Raw genomic sequence first — 19,118 nt, 5'->3', positions numbered from 1 at the left:
AAGAAAATGTGTTGTCTCAGCAAATATTCGACCTCTGACCTCTGGTTAAAGTGCTCCTAATAGAAATCAGACACACAGTGTACAGTACCGTTGTCATAGGAATGAATGACTCCCCTAAATAATGACTCCCGGTCACTCACGCCTAGGAATAAATGACTCCCCCGGTCACTGACTCCTAGTCACGAATGACTCCCCCCTGGAAAAAATGACTCCCCCGAAATTTATATATGAACACTGATCCATAGAGCTAAAGAGACTTCAGGGGCTATACTAAGTACATGCATCCTCAAAACCTGTCACAGTGTGACTATACAATCAAGCTCAAGACTGTTATCAGGACTGCATGCATGCTATCTGTGAGAGACCTGTTTAATACATAGTATGACTATAATTACAGCTGTTCCTTATATACTGTAAACTGGTTCAGTTTAGCTATTAGTACCTATAGTACTTATACTACATTGTACACTCTGTTCACATTTTCACACGTCTCACGGTCACTGTAAAGCAAAACTTATAATACAACAACATCCATCAAAATAACAAATAGATCTACAGTGCATGAAAAACAAACAAAACAACAGTGCAAATTAACAGTGTATAAACAAAAACAGCTAGTGGAAGATAACGAAATGCTAAAAAAATTCTATCTAGATCTACAAGTAGGACAAAACCAATCTCCAAGTGGAGATACTTTAATACGAACACATTTATAATGATACCACACAGTACATGTGTCGCACTGGACCATTTCATCATAACAGTCAGGGCGGAGACAAGGGCAGTATATCGTAATTACTATGCTGGAAAATCTTTCTGGTCTCTTGCGGCTACTAACATCTTTTGACTTTGGAAATCTTCTGAGTTTCTCATTTTCAAAGCAACGCACAAGATGTGGCCTCATTTTGTCTTCATTTAGGGTGATGGTATCCAGATTGTCTCCTTGCAATGCGTGGTATGCAGCGGCAATTGCAAACAAACCACAGTTGTTACTGCCACTGCTCTGCTGTTGAATGGAGGCCACAGATAGTAACAGCCCATTGTGCGCTATTAAAGGCTTATACATCTGTGCGATTTGCAGCTCAGCACTTGGCTCCAGGTCTTTCCCATATTGGAAGCAGCTATCAAAGAGGAAAAGTTCCCCCTTGATGAGTGCTGTCGCAATCCAGTGATGCCTCTCTGTTACAAAGAATATCTGCACGGCTGTATAGGATATATATGATATAATTATTATACGGTACGGCCAAGGATGAGGATGAGGTATAATTATACCAATACTATAATAATACTACTATTAATTTAAGTAGAAATTATACCTGTGGCTTCACTACTAGTGACTGCAGGAAAGGACATCTTCTGAACCAGAAGAGTAGAATAACAGCCTTCAATATTTGGAAATTGCATTCGCATCAGTTTGTGCGCAGCATACATATGACGGTCAGAAAGCATCCCGCTCTCAGCAAGAACTACATCCTTGTCTCCCGTCCTCAGGTCCAAATCCTTCACCCAGTAACTTGAATTCTGTCGAATGTGCACACAATAATAATCATAATGAACGGTTTATAGTGTGCATGCACATAATTATTAATAATAATTGTAATTAACGATAGCTCCTGTTAACAAGTATATAACTATATACCTTTCTTGTTACAGATTGAGTAGTCCTTTGCTTCTTCAAAGGTGGCTCCATAGAGGATGCAGTCTTAACCTGAGAGAAGGGGGCGTCTCGCTTGCGAGAGGAGTGAGCATCTGGCTTGTGAGAGGAGGGGACGTCTGGCTTGTGAGAGGAGGGAGCGGCTGGCTTGTGAGAGGAGGGGACGTCTGGCTTGTGAGAGGAGGGAGCGGCTGGCTTGTGAGAGGAGGGGACGTCTGGCTTGTGAGAGGAGGGGACGTCTGGCTTGTGAGAGGAGGGAGCGGCTGGCTTGTGAGAGGAGGGGACGTCTGGCTTGTGAGAGGAGGGAGCGGCTGGCTTGTGAGAGGAGGGGACGTCTGGCTTGTGAGAGGAGGGAGCGGCTGGCTTGTGAGAGGAGGGGGCGTCTGGCTTGTGAGAAGAGGGAAAATCACAATTTTTTTCCCACAGCTTCTAAAAATGGAGTGTATAATTATAAAGAAACATGAAACATTAAATTAATATCGTAAAGAGAAATGTAATGTAATTATAATTAGCTTCAAAATCTAGAGACACATGCATTATACCTTGCTTGGGTCTTTCATAGGAGTACTCGTCAAAGAAGGGTTAAACTGATCGAGAGATTCATCGTGATGGTTGTCTGATAATTCGGAAGGATCCGAGAGAGAACTATGTTGATCAAAGATAGGTTTTTCGGAGTCTGAGCCATGGTAATGCTTTAACCGCTGTTGGTTAACAGCCTTTTTTAAGGTCTTTCCAGTCTTAGGGTTGGCAATCTTAAAGACTCCCTTGTCCAAGCACTCCACCACCGTGTATGGGCCTAACCACCGAGGCTTCAGCTTGTCTCCCTTCTTACATTCCCTGGCTGAATTCCTCAGCCAGACCAAAGTCCCAGTCTTAAACACCTATATAATTAGAAAAATGACATGGCTATGACATTAAACGAGTAATGAAAATAGCCATGCTACGCTCATACAATGATATAGCCTGCTCACCCTCTTGTCTGCATGCTTCCGATCATAGTACATCTTGTCCTTTTCTTGGGCATTGTCAATGTTCTTCTTGGCTTTGCTGTGGATATCATCCTTTAACTTTGTAACAGCTCGAGCATGGGTCATAATGATGTCCCAGCTCTGCTCAAGTTCACCCTCGCTGCCTAACTCCAGTTGAATAGGGAGTACAGGTTTCCTGCATGTGGAATGTTATAACAATAATGCATGCATGCCAGATTATCATGTAATTATTATAATAATTATAATTATGAACAACTCACCGACAGAACATCAACTCGAAAGGTGAATACTTCGTTGCCTTTTGCTTACTCGTCCTATAAGCAAAGAGAATAGCGGGCAAGTGGTAGTCCCAGTCGGTCTGTGAGTCATTCACATATTTGAGTAGTGCTGTTTGAAGTGTTTGATTGAAACGTTCAGTTAGCCCGTTGGTTTGTGGGTGGTAAGCTGAAGTGACCCTGTGCTCTGTTCCAGTGAATCGAAAAAGCTCTGTGTTGACCTGATTAACAAACTCACGGCCTTGGTCCGATATCAGCACCTCACAAAACCCAAACCTGCGTGCATGTATAACCATAATCATTAAATACGTGTTATTATAATTATGTGTAGAGATGCATGTGATTACAATTTCACACACATGCATAGCTTACCGACAAAACAAGTTGTACAGGAACATTGCCACTCCAAATGCAGTTTTGTCAGGGAGTGGGGCTGCTTCAGCCCATTTGCTAAAATAATCGACCAATGTTACCACATATTTGCTGCCATTGGGTGTAATCGGCAAAGGTCCTATCAAGTCTATGCCAACCTATAAAGTGAATTACATAATTATAATTAATATATGATTGTGCTCAAAACAAATAATTATTATGCAATGCCATAAAAATTATAGTGTACATATACCTGATGCCAGACTTTGGGTTGTACAGATATCGGATGGAGTTTGGCATTTGTCTTTACAAATGCTGGGTTCATTCTCTGGCACTGGCTGCAGTTCTTTACATACTCTCGAATCTCCTCCACCATCGACTTCCAGTAGAATCTAGAACATATCTTGTCTATAGTTCTATCTCTTCCAAAGTGGCCACCAGCTGTTCCTGCATGCATGCGTATAATAGATTACAAGCATACATAATTACATACATGCTCTATTACCTACTATTATCATTTTACCAAAGCCATAATAATTATTATACCTGCATGGCAATCTTCGAGGATTCTTGATTTCTCCTCATTGCTGCGCACACATATCCTCCAGTCAGCTGCATCAGCAGCTTTGGTGTGCTTCTTGTAATATAGGCTACCATTTTCAAACTTAAAGTTCTGCCTGCATTTTCTTCTAAAGTTTGCCTTCTCTGTTTTGCTGTTAATAGTAGGAGGGTATTCTCCTTTTCGTAAATAGTTTTCAATCTCTTGTAAATTCTCCATTTCTTGCTGCCTTCTTCAAATGACATGACTGTGAACGATCACTGGTTTTATACCATAGATCTAGCTGTCACTTGCTGTCAACTACAGGATAGAACAATTAACCTTGCAACTCTGCTCTTCACACATTTATAGGTCTACATTCCAGCTGTCACTTGCTGTCTACTACAGGATGAACACTTGCTTCATTGCTACCTTGCATGCTACTACTAACCTTGCTCTTCATCCTGCATGGCTCTTCATTCTCTACTATATGTCTATGAGGAGTGCATGAATGTACTCTTGCTACTATATACTTACATTGATGGCAACATTGGCGGAACAAACATGCGCATAGGGGAGTCATTTATTCCTGGGGGAGTCACCCACACCTTAGGCAGGAATGACCGGGGAGTCACTCCCACCGGGGAGTCATTCATTCCTCTGACACCGTACCCGTACCGTAGACATAATGGGTCTCTTGTCTATTCTAAAGAAGATGAAGCAGAAGGAGAAAGATGTCAGAATCCTCATGCTGTATCCTTGCTATCTATGTACGTACGTGTGTGTGTATACTATTGTTCTAGAGATGACCTTAACGGACTCTAGTGGACTGGACAATGCTGGCAAGACTACTATTCTCAAGAAGTTTATAGGAGAAGACATCAACACCATATCTCCCACCTTTGGTTTCAATATAAAGACTGTGGAGCACAGTGGGTAAGTGGGAGTAATGTTCCATTGTGTCTCATTATCGGTCAACACACATACACACAGCCTCAAGTTGAATATCTGGGATGTTGGGGGTCAGAGGTCATTGCGGTCCTATTGGCGTAACTACTTTGAGAGCACAGACGCTTTAGTGTGGGTGGTGGATAGTGCTGATCGCCGTCGCCTTGACGATTGTCGTCAGGAACTGGCTGCTCTACTAGTGGAAGAGGTGAGTCTATAAACACACAATACAGAGTATGTGTGTGAGTGTGTGTGTGTGTGTGTATGTGTGTGTGTGTGTTGCAGCGACTGGTGGGGGCTACTCTACTGATATTTGCCAACAAACAGGACCTCCCTGGAGCCATGTCAGCAAAAGAGATACAAGAGGTAGTGTAAGTAAACTCTATTTACAGTTAACTTTGGCCTCAGAAGTTTTGTGGTTAATTTTGGCTTCATTTATGTTTAATGTGGTATACCAGGGTCTTTTACATGGAAAATGTTACTTTTAGCTGGTGGGAGCTGATCAGCTCTAAGAATCGCATTAACAAGGAATCCAATAGTGTAAAAGTATGACAAAGTTACTTATGAGAACCGAACTTCGACTTTAACTTGCCACTATGACTGTGTGTGTGTATGTTCTCTTGTTAGGCCCTAGAGTTGGACTCCATACTAACCCATCACTGGGAGATCGTGGCATGCAGTGCAGTGACTGGGGAGGCACTGTTGAAGGGAATGGATTGGATGACCTCAGACATTTCAGCTAGAGTGTTCACAATGGACTAAACATTTCATGTTTTTATTGATCAATTAAAATTTAAAACGGTAATTAGAGTAAAACATTCATTGTATAGTTGCATGCTACTGGGAGACAGTCACTGCTAACTGCTAAAATGTTCTGAGTTCAAGTCATAAGACGTGGGTGGGTGTGTTTTTAGACGGTCTCGTAGTTATCTTTCTTGCCTGAGCAACACAAGCATAGAGAGAGCAACACAGCCATTATCTGCAGAGAGAAGGAGAGGGGGGGGGGGGGGAGGGTTAGTACAGTACCATGAGTGTCATAGAACATTCTTACTTCAATCAGAGCGACCAATATAGCCAGAGCAATGATGACTGCTAGGTAGGTGCGAAAGGCACTGCTTACACCACTTTTGCATCCCTGTGTGCATGCATGATGGAGAGGGTTAGCTAACAGCCAGAGGAGATAGAGCCACTTACAATGCTCCAGATGGTACGGTTGCTATTGAGGGGTTCACAGGTACCAGTAACATTGTTGGTACAATCACAGCTCATAGGAATGGGAGCATCTCTCACAACATAGTCATTGGAGTTATTCCAGCCACAGCATTTAAACTGTAGGGGAGGAGTTGTATGGGAGAGGGGGAGGTTAGTATGTGCACTTACAGTCCACTGAACAAAGTTAATGGCACTGAGGTCAGTTTTGTTGTGATTGGCATAGTTGTCCAATACTGTTCCAACGTTAACACTAATAACACCTTCCTGCAAAGGAAGGAGGTATGAGGCACAGGCAGGAGACAATGATGACCTACCAGCTCCCCTCTCTTGATAATGCCTGCAACAGCAACGCCCACTTCTGCAACGATGATAAGGACCAGAGCCACGAGATACTGGGTGGAGGGGGAGAGATAACTCACCAGGTACACACACAGACAGCATGACTCACAATTCCCAGAAGTAGCTTGTGTCGAAAGATGCCTCCTAAGATACCAATTGCAGCAACGAAGAACACAACAATGCCCACTAAGATGATGACTACAGACAGTCCTATTGCAATTGAGCCTGCAAACACTGCCAGAGAGCTACCACTGGCCACAAGGTAGCTCCCACCAGCTATCAGTCCAACTCCAAGAAGCTGTGTATGTGTGTGTGTGTGTGTGTGCGTATGGGGTAATTTGCAATGCAGCCAAAAGTATTTGGAAGCATAACAAATGATAATTATGTGCCAGGAAGTAGCGTTAAGTTATTCCAAGAACTAGGAATCAGTATCACCTTACAAAACTCCCCCACTACATGTACATGCAGGTCATGTGCACACAAAGGAGCTTTAGGCATTGTAGCTTTGTGAAAAGGAAAAGGAAAATGTTTATTCTACACTAGTGAAAACAACAACAGTGAGCCTGTGAGGATTCACTATCAAATGACCATCTGTTGAATACACAGTACAGCCGGCCCCTAGAGGTTAAACCACAATTAAGTAATACCAACAATGAATGGCCATCAAGCGCTGGCGGGTGGCCAACGTGAACAATCTTATAGCCACTTACACATAATTATAAACATTAAAAACTAATTGTGCATTATCAAATAATTATCGAAACATGAACAGTACTCAGGTTCAACTCACCACAAAGAAGATGTTTATGAGGACAAACGCTATTTGTACAACCCTGGCACAGAATCCCGTTTCAGCCATGGCGGTCAATTATACTGGAGTCAGTCAGTCAGAGAAGTGAAATCAGTTTTACAGGTGAGAAGCATGCAAGCAGTACTGTACTGAAGGGCCCTGTAGTTGACTTCCGCTGGATTGCACATGCGCAAATAGTAATGTCTAACAGGCTTGAATGAGGACAGTTAATTAGAGAAACATCGGCCTGTTTAATTAACGAGTTCGGAATAACGATCATTACCAAAATAAAGAACCCCACAAATCGAGCCACAAATAACCCAAGTGCCCCTGATACACTCACAAAGAAGAGCCTCTGATGGCTGTAGCCCCTGGCAATGACTCGAGCAGTCAGCTCCTACAGAGGTCTTGGTTCAATAGCGCCGGTATGCCCTCTCTGAGTAAGCAGACTGCACTCGACTACTTCTCCCAGAGGAGCAACCCATTCTATGACAGGACCTGCAATAATGAGGTCATCAAGATGCAGAGAGCAGACCCTGAGCAGCTCACGTGAGTTTCAGTTATATAGTGACACCTAACGAACCTCCCCCCTATGTAGGAAGATGACTGGTATTGAGTACATGCTTCTTCACGTCCAGGAACCAATATTGTTTGTAGTACGGAAGCAACACCGTCAGACGCCTGAGCAAGGTAACCCTCATACCTCACACACACACACACACACACACACACACACACCTATGCAGTCACTCCATTGGCCGACTACTACATACTGGGGGGCGTGGTCTATCAGTGTCCTGATCTCTGGTCTGTCATCAATTCTCGTATGGTGAGATACCTCCTTTACAATATAAAAAAATAGACCCTAACTGTTCACCCCCCTCCCCTGTAGTTGTCTGCCCTCCACTGTGTACACGAGGCCTTCACTGAGAGTAAGCACTACCGCCCACACACTACACACTCTTCACACTTTCCTCACAGTCACATCATATGCTCGCTACGATCCCAGCAAGGGCTACTCGTGGCACTTCCCCAGTGACACACCCACGGAGATAACGAAAGGGGCAGGAGCAGAACACCTCTCAGAGGAACAGCGTCGGAGGGTGGATAGGCTACTCACTGACCTCACACACAAGTTCCCTCCAAAGGCCTTTGGGAAGAAGGTTAAGATGCCCACCTCTCTACGTATATAGGCCTTGCTAGTAACCTGCTTATTCCTCTTATGTATAGGACGGGGGTAGACCTGAGATTAGTGAAAGGGAAGAGGACAAAGGAGCTCTCGACCAACCACCAGACGCTAAGAGAAACAGATTAGCTTGAATAACTCTACCATTTATATTCTACTTTGTCAAAATCATGTTCATATTTCCCATTCACAATAATTATTATGCAAAAAAAGTTGATAGTTACAATTGTTACCATCCAATTAACTATCTGACTAGGCACTGTTCTGTCCACCAGTTTTGGAGGGTGGCGAAGAAGGGGGAGGGGCTATATACTGGGTCTACAGTGAGTGGCCTAGAATCTGTAGTAATGATTAAATATTCAGATAACAATGTATTGTACCTGGTTTTCTGTGAGATTTAGTGACACACTTCCTCCGCCCACTCACAGACGGGCCGTCCTGGTAACCAAGGTGATGGCAGAATCCTTGTTTGTCATGTGGATAGATACATGTTATTGTCCACTACATCAGAATTTATGGTAAACCTCCGAGGACGAAGGCGAAGCCCCGAGAGGCCAAGGATAGTTTTTTTACTGTGTTGTAGCCCACTCTCACACAGTACGCCTATGATTTCTCCATCAGTCGTCGACCTAGACCACACCTACAGCACTCCTGACACACCACCACTGGAGGAGAACAGTGTTCCTAATTATGTATTTGGGGTTTAATTTGTGCAAAGTCCCATCACTAGCGACTACTGATGAGGAGGCACTGTTGAGGGGTGTGGATTGGATGACCTCAGACATTTCAGCTAGAGTGTTCACTAAACATATCATGTCTTTATTGACCAATTAAAAATATATTAAAACATAATATAATGGGTTTGCATGCTACTGCGCTGGGAGACAGTCACTGATAAATATTCTGAGTTCAAGTCATAAGACGTGGGTGGGTGTGTTTAGACGGCCTGGTAATCGTTGCACGGGGTGCAGCATAAGCCCAGAGCTAGCAGCACAGCTATTATCTGTAGAGGGAAGGAGGGGGTTAGTACAGTACCATGAATGTCATACAATATTCTTACTTCAATTAGAGCGATCATTATAGCCAGAGTAATGATGACTCCTAGGTAGGTGCGAAAGGCACTGCTTACACCACTTTTGCATCCCTGTGTGTATGCATGGTGGAGAGGGTTAGCTAACAGCCAGATGAGAGATAGCCACTTACAATGCTCCAGATGAGACGGTTAGTGCCAAGGCGTTCACAGGTACCAGTGGCACTGCTGTCGGTACAATCACAGCTCATAGGAATAGAAATAATATCTCTTACAACATAGTCATTGGAGTTGTTCCAGCCACAGCATTCAAACTGAAGAAGTAGAGTTGTGTGAGAGGGGGGAGATTAGTATGTGCACTTACAGTCCTCTGAACAAAGTTAATGGCATTGCGGTCGGTGTTGTCAGTGGAATAGTTGTCCAATATCTTTGCAATGTTTTCATCAACAGCAGCTCCCTGCAAAGGAATGAGATATGCGGCACAGGCAGAAGACAATGATGACCTACCAGTGAGCCACTCTTGACAATGGCACCAATGGCAAGGCCCAGCTCTGTAATAATGAAAAGGACCAGCACCACCAGATACTGGGTGAAGGGGGAGAGATAACTCACCAGGTACACACACAGACAGCATGACTCACAATTCCCAGAAGTAGCTTGTGTTGGAAGCAGCCTCCTAAGATACCAATTGCAGCAACGAATAACACAATAATCCCCACTAAGATGATGATTGCAGACAGTCCTATTGCATTCAGAGGGCCTCCAAACACTTGCAGAACGTTATTAGTGGCCACAAGGTAGCTGCCACCAGTTATCAGCCCAACACCAAGAAGCTGTATGCATAATTATGGGAAAATGTTCAATGCTTTAGGCATTGTAGCTTTGTGAAAAGCGAACGGAAAATGTTTATCCTAATGCCAGTGATAACAACAACAGTGAGCCTTTGAGGATTCACTAAATGAGCATCTGTTGAACACACAGTCCCTAGGAGTAGAGTCACGTCGGCTGGCCACAATGCATGAAGCACTGGTTCAGGGGCCGGGTGGCTACCGTGAACAATCTTACAATTGTGCATTATCAAATAATTATCGTAACATGAACTACTCTCAGGTTGAACTCACTACAAAGAAGATGTTTATGAGGACAAACGCTATTTGTAAAACCCTGGCCCTGGCACCGCATCCTTGGTAACCCACGCATCCTTTACCTTCAGCCATGGTGGTCACTCTGGATACACATGCGCAACAGGCCGATCCGTCTCCAATTGAACGCTAGGTCCTAGCGTTCAATTGGAGACGGATCGGCCTGGAGTCAAGGCTAATGAGTAAAGAAACTCAAATTGATGATCATTACCATACTAAAGAACCCCATGTACGTACGTACATATACCCATCCAAGTGCCACTGACACACTCACTGACACACTCACAAGAAGAGCCTCTGATGGCTGTAGCCCCTGGCAATGACTCGAACAGTCAGCTCTTACAGACGTCTTGGTTCATTAGCGCCGGTAGACTATGCCCTCTCTGAGTAAGCAGACTGCACACACACTTCTCCCAGAGGAGCAACCCATTCTATGACAGGACCTGCAATAATGAGGTCATCAAGATGCAGAGAGCAGACCCTGAGCAGCTCACGTGAGTTTCAGTTATATAGTGACACCTAACGAACCTCCCCCCTATGTAGGAAGATGACTGGTATTGAGTACATGCTTCTTCACGTCCAGGAACCAATATTGTTTGTAGTACGGAAGCAACACCGTCAGACGCCTGAGCGAGGTAACCCTCATACCTCACACACACACACACACACACCTATGCAGTCACTCCATTGGCCGACTACTACATACTGGGGGGCGTGGTCTATCAGTGTCCTGATCTCTGGTCTGTCATCAATTCTCGTATGGTGAGATACCTCCTTTACAATATAAAAAATAGGCCCTAACCGTTCACCTCCCCCCCTGTAGTTGTCTGCCCTCCACTGTGTACACGAGGCCTTCACTGAGAGTAAGCACTACCGCCCACACACTACACACTCTTCACACTTTCCTCACAGTCACATCATATGCTCGCTACGATCCCAGCAAGGGCTACTCGTGGCAGTTCCCCAGTGACACACCCTCGGAGATAACGAAAGGGGCAGGAGCAGAACACCTCTCAGAGGAACAGCGTCGGAGGGTGGATAGGCTACTCACTGACCTCACACACAAGTTCCCTCCAAAGGCCTTTGAGAAGAAGGTTAAGATGACCACCTCTCTACGTGTATAGGCCTTGCTAGTAACCTGCTTATTCCTCTTATGTATAGGACGGGGGTAGACCTGAGATTAGTGAAAGGGAAGAGGACAAAGGAGCTCTCGACCAACCACCAGACGCTAAGAGAAACAGATTAGCTTGAATAACTCTACCATTTATATTCTACTTTGTCAAAATCATGTTCATATTTTCCATTCACAATAATTATTATGCAAAAAAAGTTGATAGTTACAATTGTTTTACCATCCAATGACTAGGCACTGTTCTGTCCACCAGTTTTGGAGGTGGTGGCGGGGGAGGGGGAGGGGCTATATACTGGGTCCGGGTTAGGGTTAGGGTTAGGGTACACCAAGTGCAATTAGTAGTTTTGCCATTGCTTGTTACTCGTGCTAGTAATTAATCTCATATTGCACTGCACTCTTAGTATGGTTAATTATTTTGCACATATACACTGTATTGATAGTATAGTACTAGGAGCACATAAAGTTCTGTTTATTTCATTCTCTTTATGTGCTCCTGATAGTACCAAGAGTATACTCTTGATAGTAGATCTACTTGACTTAATGAGTGCTGCGTTGGTCCCAGCTACTGGTAGTAGTCTGGCATGACCCACCACGACCCCACCACCATTCAGTAGGACCAGTGAACCATGGTAGCTCATCAACGCCTCCCTCAAGAGACACCGCCACCCTGTATGAGTGGGACAGTACGTATGTCAAATCATCATCCAACTCCATACTGACCTGTCACTAAAAGATTGCAGCATGCAGTTCAGTGACTGTGGGGGGCACTTTTTAAGGGAGTGGATTGGAGTGTAAAATAACACAAATAGCACAAGAGCATCAGATGTAAACAGAAAATAGCATAGATCTATATGTACTACTATTCAAGAAAATGCATGTGGTGGGTCAATTAATGAAGCCAAATTGTTCAGAGTAATCTTGCCACATAGAAGCCATTTTAGCCAAATTGCCCTTAATTAAAAAGTAACTTTAAGGTGCTCTTAATTGTGGTTTTGACGTTTTTTCAAGGTACCCTTTAGCCCTTATGGGAAGTTGTGGCTATGATTTTTATTCAAGGTGCCCTTATGGCTATCTCTCTAGCCTTGTGGCCAGTAAAAGTGGAACCGATTAGTATTAGCTCAGCATGCTCTCTCCAATTAGGTGCACCAACCGTCATTGCTGTACTGCATGTATAGAGGTCCGCCACCAAAATAGGCATAAGCAAAATGAATTTGCTTGTACTTAGAGAAGAAAGTAAGGAAAGCACCATCAGCCTTAGCATCGTTTTTATATATTGTGCTACTTGGCTTTCCAGCTTGACCAGTTGAGAATTTCAACCCTTGGAGTGTACGATTAACAAACTTGTCGTGGCAAGATGGAGCACTAGAGCAATAGGATGGATTGGAAGCAGTTATTATTGCCTTCCCCCAATACAGCACAAAGACAAACTAACCTCATTTTTCTGAGCCTGGTCCACCCAGAATTTAATTAAGCCCTGTTTGGCATTCACTTATAATCGTCTGTTTCTCACTATCGCTTATTGCTAGGCTACCAGGACCGGAAGCAATAAGAATAGCAACGGCCTCAGACATTTCAGCTAGAGTGTTCTCAATAATTAATGGACTAAAGATTAATTTTTTTTGTTTTCATTGATCAATTAATTAAAAATAGTTATTTTAACAACATATTGTAATTAGTAAAACATTCATTGTATATAACAGTTTAAGGGTTTGCATGCTACTGGGAGACAGTAACTGATAAAATATTCTGAGTTCAAGTCATAAGACGTGAGTGGGTGTGTTTAGACAACCTGGTAGTCTTTTCCTTTGCGCGAGGTGCAGCACAAGCCTATAGCTAGCAGCACAGCTATTATCTGCAGAGAGAGAGGGGGGGTTAGTACAGTACCATGAGTGTCATAGAATATTCTTACTTCAATCAGAGCGATCATTATAGCCAGAGCAATGACGACTCCTAGGTAGGTTCTGAAGGCTTTGCTTACACCATTTTTGCACCCCTGTGTGCATGGTGGAGAGGGTTAGCTAACAGCCAGAGGAAGAAAAGAGATAGCCACTTACAATGCTCCAGATGGTATGATTAGTACCGAAGGGTTCACAGATATCAATGGTATTGCTGTCGGTACAATCACAGCTTATAGGAATGGAAATATCTCTAACAACATAGTCACTGGCATTGTTCCAGCCACAGCATTCAAACTGTAGGGGAGGAGTTGTATGGGAGAGGGGGAGGTTAGTATGTGCACTTACAGTCCTTTGAACAAAGTTAATGGCATTGCGGTCGGTATTGTCAGTGGAATAGTTGTCCAATATCTTTGCAATGTTTTCATCAACAGCAGCTCCCTGCAAAGGAAGGAGATATGCGGCACAGGCAGAAGACAATGATGACCTACCAGTGAGCCACTCTTGACAATGGCACCAATGGCAAGGCCCAGCTCTGTAACAATGACAAGGACCAGCACCACGAGATACTGGGGGAGAGGTCAGGGGGGGAGATAACTCACCAGGTACACACACAGACAGCATGACTCACAATTCCCAGAAGTAGCTTGTGTTGGAAACAGCCTCCTAAGATACCAATTGCAGCAACGAAGAACACAACAATGCCCACTATGATGATGATTGCAGACAATCCTATTGCATTCAGAGGGCCTCCAAACACTTGTAGAACGTTATTAGTGGCCACAAGGTAGCTGCCACCAGTTATCAGCCCAACACCAAGAAGCTGTGTATGTGCATACATAATTATGGAGATTTGTTCAATACAGCCAAAAGCACTTGGAAGCATGACAAGACTTAATTATACCAGGAAGTAGCGTTAAGGTATTTCAAGAACTAGGAATGGTATCACCTTACAAAACTCCCCCACTACATGTACATGCAGGTCATATGCACACACCTGGAGCTTTAGGTATTGTAGCTTTGTGAAAAGCAAACAGAAAATGTTTATCTTAATGCCAGTAATAACAACAACATGCAGTGAGCTATTGAGGACACTATCAAATGTAATGAACATCTGTTTAATACACAGTACAGCCCCTAAAGGTTAAACAATTAAGCCACGTCGGCTGGCCACAATGAAGCACTGGCGGCTGTGTGGCCACTGTGAACAATCTTATAGCCACTAAATTAACACAATGGTGCATTGTCAAATATCGTAACACTCAGGTTCAACTCACCACAAAGAAGATGTTTATGAGGACAAACCCTATTTGTACAGCCCTGGCACAGCATCCTTTACCTTCAGCCATGGCGGTCAATTTTACACTGGAATCAGAGAGTAAAAATAATCAGTTACAAAATTACAGGTGAGAAGCATGCAGCAGTACACTGTAGTGATAGGGTCTGTAGAATTGACTTCCGCTAAGTCTTAGCCTAAGATTGCACATGCGCAATAGCTATCAATCTACCCTAAGGCCCCAAATGTTGTAAGACAGGTAAGACAGGAAGTGCTACAAGTTGCCGCATGAATATTATTAATGAGAACAGTTTTTCTTTGTTTCTGATAAAAGTCATCTAAGTTGAAATATGTAATAAAAAGACAGCTTAACATACAATTAAACACTTTAAAATTTGGGTTAAACTGGCATTAAGTTGTGCAAAATGATTGCGGAAAGTTCGAGTTTTTGAGCAAGCTGTTCACCATCAACGTAGCAAGCTAAAAATTGGTTGATCAAATAAAAAGGATCTAAATAACAACATATTCAAGGTAAATGCCAAACAAATGAATGGTGTTTGCAAAACAGTTACACAAACTTTGAAATAAATACACAACTTGGCAATATATAGCATAGAACACTTCATGAATGACTTCAAGCCTTCTAGCTTGCTGCAAAGCATGCACATGTATCAGATGCACTAATTGATACTTAGGCAGTCACTGGTTCCATTCATATCTGGAGATATGCAGCCATGAGTTCCACCAACCACAGACTATTCAGAATGAGCTATTAAACTTTGAGTTTTTGCACAAGCTGTTCACACTAATTTAGTCACAAAGAAGAGCCTCTGATGGCTGTAGCGCCTGGGAATGACTAGAGCAGTCAGCTCCTACAGAAGTCTTGGTTCAATAGCGCCGGTATGCCCTCTCTGAGTAAGCAGACTGCACTAGACTACTTCTCCCAGAGGAGCAACCCATTCTATGACAGGACCTGCAATAATGAGGTCATCAAGATGCAGAGAGCAGACCCTGAGCAGCTCACGTGAGTTTCAGTTATATAGTGACTCCTAATGAACCTCCCCCCTATGTAGGAAGATGACTGGTATTGAGTACATGCTTCTTCACGTCCAGGAACCAATACTGTTTGTAGTACGGAAGCAACACCGTCAGACACCTGAGCGAGGTAACTCTCACACCCTCACACCTCACACACACACACACCTATGCAGTCACTCCATTGGCCGACTACTACATACTGGGGGGCGTGGTCTATCAGTGTCCTGATCTCTGGTCTGTTATCAATTCTCGTATGGTGAGATACCTCCTTTACAATATAAAAAATAGGCCCTAACCGTTCACCTCCCCCCTCCCTGTAGTTGTCTGCCCTCCACTGTGTACACGAGGCCTTCACTGAGAGTAAGCACTACTGCCCACACACTACACACTCTTCACACTTTCCTCACAGTCACATCATATGCTCGCTACGATCCCAGCAAGGGCTACTCGTGGCAGTTCCCCAGTGACACACCCTCAGAGATAACAAAAGGGGCAGGAGCAGAACATTTCTCAGAGGAACAGCGTCGGAGGGTGGATAGGCTACTCACTGACCTCACACACAAGTTCCCTCCAAAGGCCTTTGGGAAGAAGGTAAGATATCATAGCCATCTACGTATATAGGCCTTGCTAGTAATCTGCTTATTCCTCTTATGTATAGAACGGGGGTAGACCTGAGATTAGTGATAGGGAGGAGGACAAAGGAGCTCTCGACCAACCACCAGACGCTAAGAGAAACAAATTAGCTTGAATAACTCTACCATTTATATTCTACTTTGTCAAAATCATGTTCATAATTATTTCCCATTCACAATAATTATTATGCAAAAAATTGATAAAAGATTGAGTTACAATTGTTTTACCATCCAATTAACTATATGACTAGGCACTGTTCTGTCCACCAGTTTTGGAGGTGGTGGCGGAGGAGGGGAAGGGCTATATACTGGGTCCACAGTGAGTGGCCTAGAATCAGTTTATTGTTGTGAGGAGACTGTCTGTAGTAATGATTAAATATTCAGACAACAATGCACTGTACCTGGTTTTCTGTGAGATTAGTGACACACTTCCTCTGCCCACTCACAGACGGGCTGTCCTGGTAACCAAGGTGATGGCAGAATCCTTGTTTGTCATGAGTGGATAGATACATGTTATTGTCCACTACATCAGAATTTATGGCAGTAAACCTCTGAGGACAAAGGCGAAGCCCCGAGAGGCCAAGGGTAGTTTTTACTGTGTTTTAGCCCACTCTCACACAGTACGTCTCTGATTCCTCCATCAGTCGTCGGCCTAGACCACACCCACGGCACTCCTGACACACAACCACTGAATGAGAACAGTGTTCCTATAATTACGTATTTGGGGTTTAATTCGTGCAAAGTCCCATCACTAGCGACTACTGATGGGGAGGCACTGTTGAGGGGTATATATGGATTGGATGACCTCAGACATTTCAGCTAGAGTGTTCACTAAACATGTCATGTTTTTATTGACCAATTAAAAATATATTAAAACATAATATAATGGGTTTGCATGCTACTGTGCTGGAAGACAGTCACTGATAAATATTCTGAGTTTAAGTCATAAGATGTGGGTGGGTGTATTTAGACGGTCTCGTAGCTGTCTTTCTTGCCTGAGCAGCACAAGCCTATAGCTAGCAGCACAGCTATTAACTGCAGAGAGAAGGAGAGGGAGGAGGGGGTTAGTACAGTACCATGAGTGTCATAGAACATTCTTACTTCAATTAGAGCGACCATTATAGCCAGAGCAATGATGACTGCTAGGTAGGTGCGAAAGGCACTGCTTACACCACTTTTGCATCCCTGTGTGCATGCATGATGGAGAGGGTTAGCTAACAGCCGAGGAGATAGATCCACTTACACTGCTCCAGATGGTATGATTAGTGCCGAAGGGTTCACAGGTATCAATGGTATTGCTGTCGGTACAATCACAGCTTATAGGAATGGGAATATCTCTAACAACATAGTCACTGGCATTGTTCCAGCCACAGCATTCAAACTGTAGGGGAGGAGTTGTATATGGGGAGATGGGGAGGTTAGTATGTGCACTTACAATCCTCTGAACAAAGTTAATGGCATTGCGGTCGGTATTGTCAGTGGAATAGTTGTCCAATATCTTTGCAATGTTTTCATCAACAGCAGCTCCCTGCAAAGGAAGGAGATATGCGGCACAGGCAGGAGACAATGGTGACTTACCAGTGAGCCTCTCTTGACAATGGCACCAATGGCAAGGCCCAGCTCTGTAACAATGACAAGGACCAGCACCACGAGATACTGGGGGAGAGGTCAGGGGGGAGATAACTCACCAGGTACACACACAGACAGCATGACTCACAATTCCCAGAAGTAGCTTGTGTTGGAAACAGCCTCCTAAGATACCAATTGCAGCAACGAAGAACACAACAATGCCCACTATGATGATGATTGCAGACAATCCTATTGCATTCAGAGGGCCTCCAAACACTTGTAGAACGTTATTAGTGGCCACAAGGTAGCTGCCACCAGTTATCAGCCCAACACCAAGAAGCTGTGTATGTGCATACATAATTATGGAGCCAAAAGCATTTGGAAGCATGACAAGACTTAATTATACCATGAAGTAGCATAGGAATGGTATCACCTTACAAAACTCCCCCACTACATGTACATGCAGATCATGTGCACACATCTGGAGCTTTAGGTATTGTAGCTTTGTGAAAAGCAAACGAAAAATGTTTATCTTAACGCCAGTAATAACAACAGTGAGCTATTGAGGACACTATCAAATGCAATGAACATCTGTTTGAAGCACTGGCGGCTGTGTGGCCACCATGAACAATCTTATAGCCACTAAATTAACACAATGGTGCATTGTCAAATATCGTAACACTCAGGTTCAACTCACCACAAAGAAGATGTTTATGAGGACAAACCCTATTTGTACAACCCTGGCAGAGCATCCTTTACCTTCAGCCATGGCGGTCAATTTTACACTGGAATCAGAGAGTAAAAGTAATCAGTTACAAAATTACAGGTGAGAAGCATGCAGCAGTACACTGTAGTGATAGGGTCTGTAGAATTGACTTCCGCTAAGAGCCTAAGATTGCACATGCGCAATAGCTATCAATGACAAATGTTGTAAGACAGGAAGTGCTACAAGTTGCCGCATGAATATAGAGAACAGTTTTTCTTTGTTTCTGATAAAAGTAGAGCTATCTAAGTTGAAATATGTAATAAGAAGACAGTTTAACATACAATTAAACACTTTAAAATTTGGGTTAAACTGGCATTAAGTTGTGCAAAATGATT

At 43.6% G+C, this 19,118-nt stretch overlaps 9 protein-coding genes across 9 annotated transcripts; 4 read left to right on the top strand and 5 right to left on the bottom strand.

Moving 5' to 3' along the window:
• The first annotated feature begins 13 nt into the window (after positions 1-13).
• LOC135348314 (ADP-ribosylation factor-like protein 2) lies at positions 14-5,594 on the top strand. The gene is made up of 6 exons (XM_064546496.1): positions 14-91; positions 4,499-4,581; positions 4,654-4,764; positions 4,822-4,984; positions 5,062-5,142; positions 5,404-5,594. Exons 2-6 carry the CDS (start codon positions 4,517-4,519, stop codon positions 5,536-5,538), a joined length of 555 nt encoding a protein of 184 aa, XP_064402566.1. The 5' UTR covers positions 14-91; positions 4,499-4,516; the 3' UTR covers positions 5,539-5,594.
• Positions 480-4,507, bottom strand: LOC135349237 (uncharacterized). The gene is made up of 10 exons (XM_064547746.1): positions 4,280-4,507; positions 3,837-4,149; positions 3,544-3,737; positions 3,291-3,448; positions 2,904-3,194; positions 2,626-2,818; positions 2,197-2,535; positions 1,640-2,083; positions 1,317-1,521; positions 480-1,203 (listed from the first exon to the last, which is right to left on the bottom strand). Exons 2-10 carry the CDS (start codon positions 4,066-4,068, stop codon positions 647-649), a joined length of 2,613 nt encoding a protein of 870 aa, XP_064403816.1. The 5' UTR covers positions 4,069-4,149; positions 4,280-4,507; the 3' UTR covers positions 480-646.
• LOC135348309 (CD82 antigen-like) lies at positions 5,542-7,303 on the bottom strand. Its single transcript, XM_064546490.1, has 7 exons — positions 7,118-7,303; positions 6,437-6,625; positions 6,303-6,380; positions 6,157-6,252; positions 5,971-6,105; positions 5,828-5,911; positions 5,542-5,755 (listed from the first exon to the last, which is right to left on the bottom strand). Exons 1-7 carry the CDS (start codon positions 7,184-7,186, stop codon positions 5,687-5,689), a joined length of 720 nt encoding a protein of 239 aa, XP_064402560.1. The 5' UTR covers positions 7,187-7,303; the 3' UTR covers positions 5,542-5,686.
• Positions 7,304-7,373: 70 nt separating this feature from the next.
• Positions 7,374-8,535, top strand: LOC135348310 (mediator of RNA polymerase II transcription subunit 6-like). Its single transcript, XM_064546491.1, has 6 exons — positions 7,374-7,666; positions 7,716-7,807; positions 7,864-7,946; positions 8,010-8,049; positions 8,099-8,280; positions 8,348-8,535. Exons 1-6 carry the CDS (start codon positions 7,476-7,478, stop codon positions 8,435-8,437), a joined length of 678 nt encoding a protein of 225 aa, XP_064402561.1. The 5' UTR covers positions 7,374-7,475; the 3' UTR covers positions 8,438-8,535.
• Positions 8,536-9,100: 565 nt separating this feature from the next.
• Positions 9,101-10,589, bottom strand: LOC135348305 (leukocyte surface antigen CD53-like). Its single transcript, XM_064546487.1, has 7 exons — positions 10,455-10,589; positions 9,975-10,166; positions 9,841-9,918; positions 9,698-9,790; positions 9,507-9,647; positions 9,364-9,447; positions 9,101-9,306 (listed from the first exon to the last, which is right to left on the bottom strand). Exons 1-7 carry the CDS (start codon positions 10,548-10,550, stop codon positions 9,241-9,243), a joined length of 750 nt encoding a protein of 249 aa, XP_064402557.1. The 5' UTR covers positions 10,551-10,589; the 3' UTR covers positions 9,101-9,240.
• Positions 10,590-10,669: 80 nt separating this feature from the next.
• LOC135348315 (mediator of RNA polymerase II transcription subunit 6-like) lies at positions 10,670-11,821 on the top strand. Its single transcript, XM_064546497.1, has 6 exons — positions 10,670-10,969; positions 11,019-11,110; positions 11,155-11,237; positions 11,299-11,338; positions 11,388-11,569; positions 11,637-11,821. The coding sequence occupies exons 1-6, from the start codon at positions 10,941-10,943 to the stop codon at positions 11,724-11,726; spliced, it is 516 nt and encodes a 171-aa protein (XP_064402567.1). The 5' UTR covers positions 10,670-10,940; the 3' UTR covers positions 11,727-11,821.
• A 1,395-nt stretch (positions 11,822-13,216) lies between these two features.
• LOC135348306 (CD63 antigen-like) lies at positions 13,217-14,922 on the bottom strand. The gene is made up of 7 exons (XM_064546488.1): positions 14,780-14,922; positions 14,134-14,325; positions 13,994-14,071; positions 13,851-13,943; positions 13,662-13,799; positions 13,517-13,600; positions 13,217-13,459 (listed from the first exon to the last, which is right to left on the bottom strand). Exons 1-7 carry the CDS (start codon positions 14,849-14,851, stop codon positions 13,388-13,390), a joined length of 729 nt encoding a protein of 242 aa, XP_064402558.1. The 5' UTR covers positions 14,852-14,922; the 3' UTR covers positions 13,217-13,387.
• A 111-nt stretch (positions 14,923-15,033) lies between these two features.
• Positions 15,034-16,633, top strand: LOC135348313 (mediator of RNA polymerase II transcription subunit 6-like). Its single transcript, XM_064546495.1, has 6 exons — positions 15,034-15,802; positions 15,852-15,943; positions 15,990-16,072; positions 16,137-16,176; positions 16,226-16,407; positions 16,475-16,633. The coding sequence occupies exons 1-6, from the start codon at positions 15,681-15,683 to the stop codon at positions 16,562-16,564; spliced, it is 609 nt and encodes a 202-aa protein (XP_064402565.1). The 5' UTR covers positions 15,034-15,680; the 3' UTR covers positions 16,565-16,633.
• A 637-nt stretch (positions 16,634-17,270) lies between these two features.
• Positions 17,271-18,934, bottom strand: LOC135348307 (leukocyte surface antigen CD53-like). The gene is made up of 7 exons (XM_064546489.1): positions 18,715-18,934; positions 18,166-18,357; positions 18,027-18,104; positions 17,884-17,976; positions 17,692-17,829; positions 17,550-17,633; positions 17,271-17,483 (listed from the first exon to the last, which is right to left on the bottom strand). Exons 1-7 carry the CDS (start codon positions 18,784-18,786, stop codon positions 17,415-17,417), a joined length of 726 nt encoding a protein of 241 aa, XP_064402559.1. The 5' UTR covers positions 18,787-18,934; the 3' UTR covers positions 17,271-17,414.
• Between the last annotated feature and the right edge of the window lie 184 nt (positions 18,935-19,118).

This window comes from Halichondria panicea, chromosome 15 (genome assembly GCF_963675165.1).
Source record: "Halichondria panicea chromosome 15, odHalPani1.1, whole genome shotgun sequence".
Classification (NCBI taxonomy): Eukaryota; Metazoa; Porifera; class Demospongiae; order Suberitida; family Halichondriidae; genus Halichondria; species Halichondria panicea.
The sequence above is the reverse complement of the archived record's forward strand: the minus strand, read 5'-3'. Positions and strand labels throughout refer to the sequence as shown.